The sequence below is a fragment of the Gracilinanus agilis genome, chromosome 1 (assembly GCF_016433145.1).
Source record: "Gracilinanus agilis isolate LMUSP501 chromosome 1, AgileGrace, whole genome shotgun sequence".
NCBI classification, from domain to species: domain Eukaryota; kingdom Metazoa; phylum Chordata; class Mammalia; order Didelphimorphia; family Didelphidae; genus Gracilinanus; species Gracilinanus agilis.
This window is the reverse complement of record NC_058130.1, coordinates 204,208,572-204,211,304: the sequence shown is the minus strand read 5'-3', so window position 1 is coordinate 204,211,304 and position 2,733 is coordinate 204,208,572. Positions and strand designations below refer to the sequence as shown.

General features: G+C 46.4%; 1 protein-coding gene across 1 annotated transcript in view; it reads right to left on the bottom strand.

Annotated features, from left to right (window-relative positions):
• SMURF1 (SMAD specific E3 ubiquitin protein ligase 1) overlaps positions 1–1,149 on the bottom strand; it is a 117,413-nt gene extending 116,264 nt beyond the window's left edge. Inside the window, exons 1-2 of the mRNA XM_044678733.1 lie at positions 1,003–1,149; positions 310–685 (exon numbers count right to left, since the gene is read on the bottom strand). Of these exons, the coding sequence (XP_044534668.1) occupies positions 310–685; positions 1,003–1,149 (523 nt within the window). The remainder of the gene's footprint in view (positions 1–309; positions 686–1,002) is intronic.
• Positions 1,150–2,733: the final 1,584 nt, after the last annotated feature.

The following is a 2,733-nucleotide window of genomic DNA, read 5'->3' as shown; positions in this document are numbered from 1 at the left end:
GGGTGGGGGGAAAGGGGGCGGGCCCGCCGATCAAGCCCAGAAAGGAGCAAATCTCCCACCACCCCCCACCCGCCCTCCCAACCAACCCCCAGTTGAAAGCCACCGCCGCCGCCTCCTCCTCCTCCTCCTCCTCCGCCTCCGCCTCCTCGGAGCCCGAGACCAGCAGCCGAGCGAGGGAGCGAGCGAGCGAGCGCCGCCCTCGCCGCCGCTGCCACTGCCGCCGCCGCCTCCCGGAGCCGCGCGCGCTCCCGCCGCCGCTGCTGCTGCCGCCGCCGCGCCTCCCCTCTTTCCTCCCCGCGACGCGCGCGCCCCCAGCGGCAGCCTTATCCCTCCCCCAGGGCGCGCTCCCGCGGCCGTTCGGTTTCTCCCCTCCCAGCCCGTGCGTGCGTGCTTGCGTGCCCCGAACGTGAGGCGGAGACGCAACGGTCGCCCCTGACGTCGCTCCCCGAGGTGGAGGCGGGGAAGGGGCTATTTCGACGCCATGTTGCAGGTCTCCTCGTATCCTGGAAGAGGGAATGGGATTTCTCCCTTTTTTACCGGCGCACGTGTTGAGACTTATCGGCTGCATCTGAGAAAGTGGCAAGATCAGCAGCGAATGGCCGAAGCGCCTGTCCGGGCGCCCCGACCGAATGCCACTGGGGAAGCGGAGATGACGACGACAATAGGGCTCGTTTCTATAGTGTTCCTATAGGCGGAGCTGAAGTTTGGAAGTCCTGAGTTCAAATTCAGCCTTATGCATTTAGTAGTTGTGTCCATTTTGAATTCATTTTCAGCATCAGATTCCTCATTCACAATGAGGATACATCTAGAATCTACCTCTCAGAGGGTTTGTGAGGATCAAGCGAGAATATTTTATAAAACGTCTAGTACAGCTTAAAAGATGCTAGACTTATTGAATTTCTCCCAGTGCCATCCTCCCCTCCCATAAAGCTTTCCCGCAGTTCCCCACCCCCAGCTCCAATTTGAGTCTTTCCTTCGAAACACCACGAGCCTTTAACTCACCAAGTAAATACTAGGTATATTGGTAGACACACCTATAATCCCCAGTAATCCTATTTTGCTTTGTTTTTTAAGGGGAGGAGTTGCTTTCTCTGCTTTTCCGCTAGCCTTCTCTGCCCGGTCCTCTGTCCCAGACCACCCATATTCCATTCCAACCACTTCACTGCTCACATAGCTTCAGTCCAGTCTGATGAGAGGTTGTGTGTTATGGTTATCTAGATTGGGAGTTAAAACCCTATTAGATTGCAAATTCCTTGAGGGCAGGGACTGTATTTAATCAACCTTTACTCTCCCTACTGCCTAGCTACTAGGTAGGGTGAATGCTTCCTGCTTATTGTGTACTTATCTTGTACTCAGATAAGGAGGAGGATTTTCCTTTGGCATTTGAGAACCGAAGATAGGGAGTTGCCATACCTAGAATGTTTGAAAAGTATAAGATGAAACTAACAATACCCAGATAAGCCATTGTGCTGCACCTTCTATGTGTTCATCTGTGTGATTCAGGAGGTGATTAAGAATTATGTATTTAACAAATAATCTCTGAAATATTCTTTATTAGAATGGTGCTTGTTTTTCATGTTGAATAATAGGCATAACCCTGATGTACTAGTTTTGCTAGAAGGGGAATTTCTGATAGTTTAAACTTCCCTTGGAAACAAGATATATATTAAAGAAAACAAAGCCAGTCTCTCCCCTTGGTTTCTGTAAGTAGTAAAACTCTAAAACTTTTGTGACCTTTTCCAACTTCATATTTCAAAAACCATTTTCTAAAGCAATTGGCTACACTGACATTTCTTAAGTATTTAATAGAATATTTGTTGAATGGCATACACTTCAAAAATGTTTTTATTAATATCTTGTTTCTGCAATACTTACCTTCTTGTTTCAGTCCTCTACCCTCCTCCTGGAGAATAAATAATTAAAAAAAAAAAAAGAATATTTCAGAAAAACTAGATAATATACACCAGGTCAAAGATATACAGGTTTCCACTCCCATGATCCCCACTTCTGTTTTTATAAAGTGAAAAGGTGGGAGGTTGGTGATTTCTACACCCCCCTCCTTTTTTTTGCCCTATACTCTGACTCAGACCATCCAGATTCCATCCCACCCAGCCAGTTTAAGTGAAGGTTTGCCAACCCTATTTCTTCTGGTGAGAAAGATGATCACCAGATTATACCCTCCTAGTCCTTCAGAGCTGTCATCAGACCTATTGATGTAATCTCAGGACCTCTGAGCTTTATCATTCCATTGCTTGCTACATTCTTAGGATTGAACTTTCTTTTAAGTGTTATATTCCCCAAGAAGAGTGTAAGCTCCTTGAGAGCAGAGACTGTGTTGATTTTTCTCTTTTTATCCTCAGTTTTAGCCCAACCCTTGGGCTAAGAAATAAAAGTACCTTTTCCAAAATCTTACTCAAATTATAATGTTTCGGGATGAAATTCAAGGCTTATTTAATTCCTTTATGTTCAACAATCAGGTGAGGTAGAATAATCAGTGAGACTGGAAATCCAGGTTCAGATTCTGCTGCTGGCAGTAGTTGGCAAGTAATAAACAAATACTTTTTCTTTCATTCACTGTGGCCAAACTCCAGCATTGTAATTTCACAGCATTTTGTCTCAGTTGTTTTTTGGTTTTTTTGCTGGTGTTATTTCCCTTTAAATTGTACTCTTGTGGCCTGCTAGGTAGCACAGTGGATAGAGGACCAGGCCTGCAATCAGAGGGATCTGGCTTCA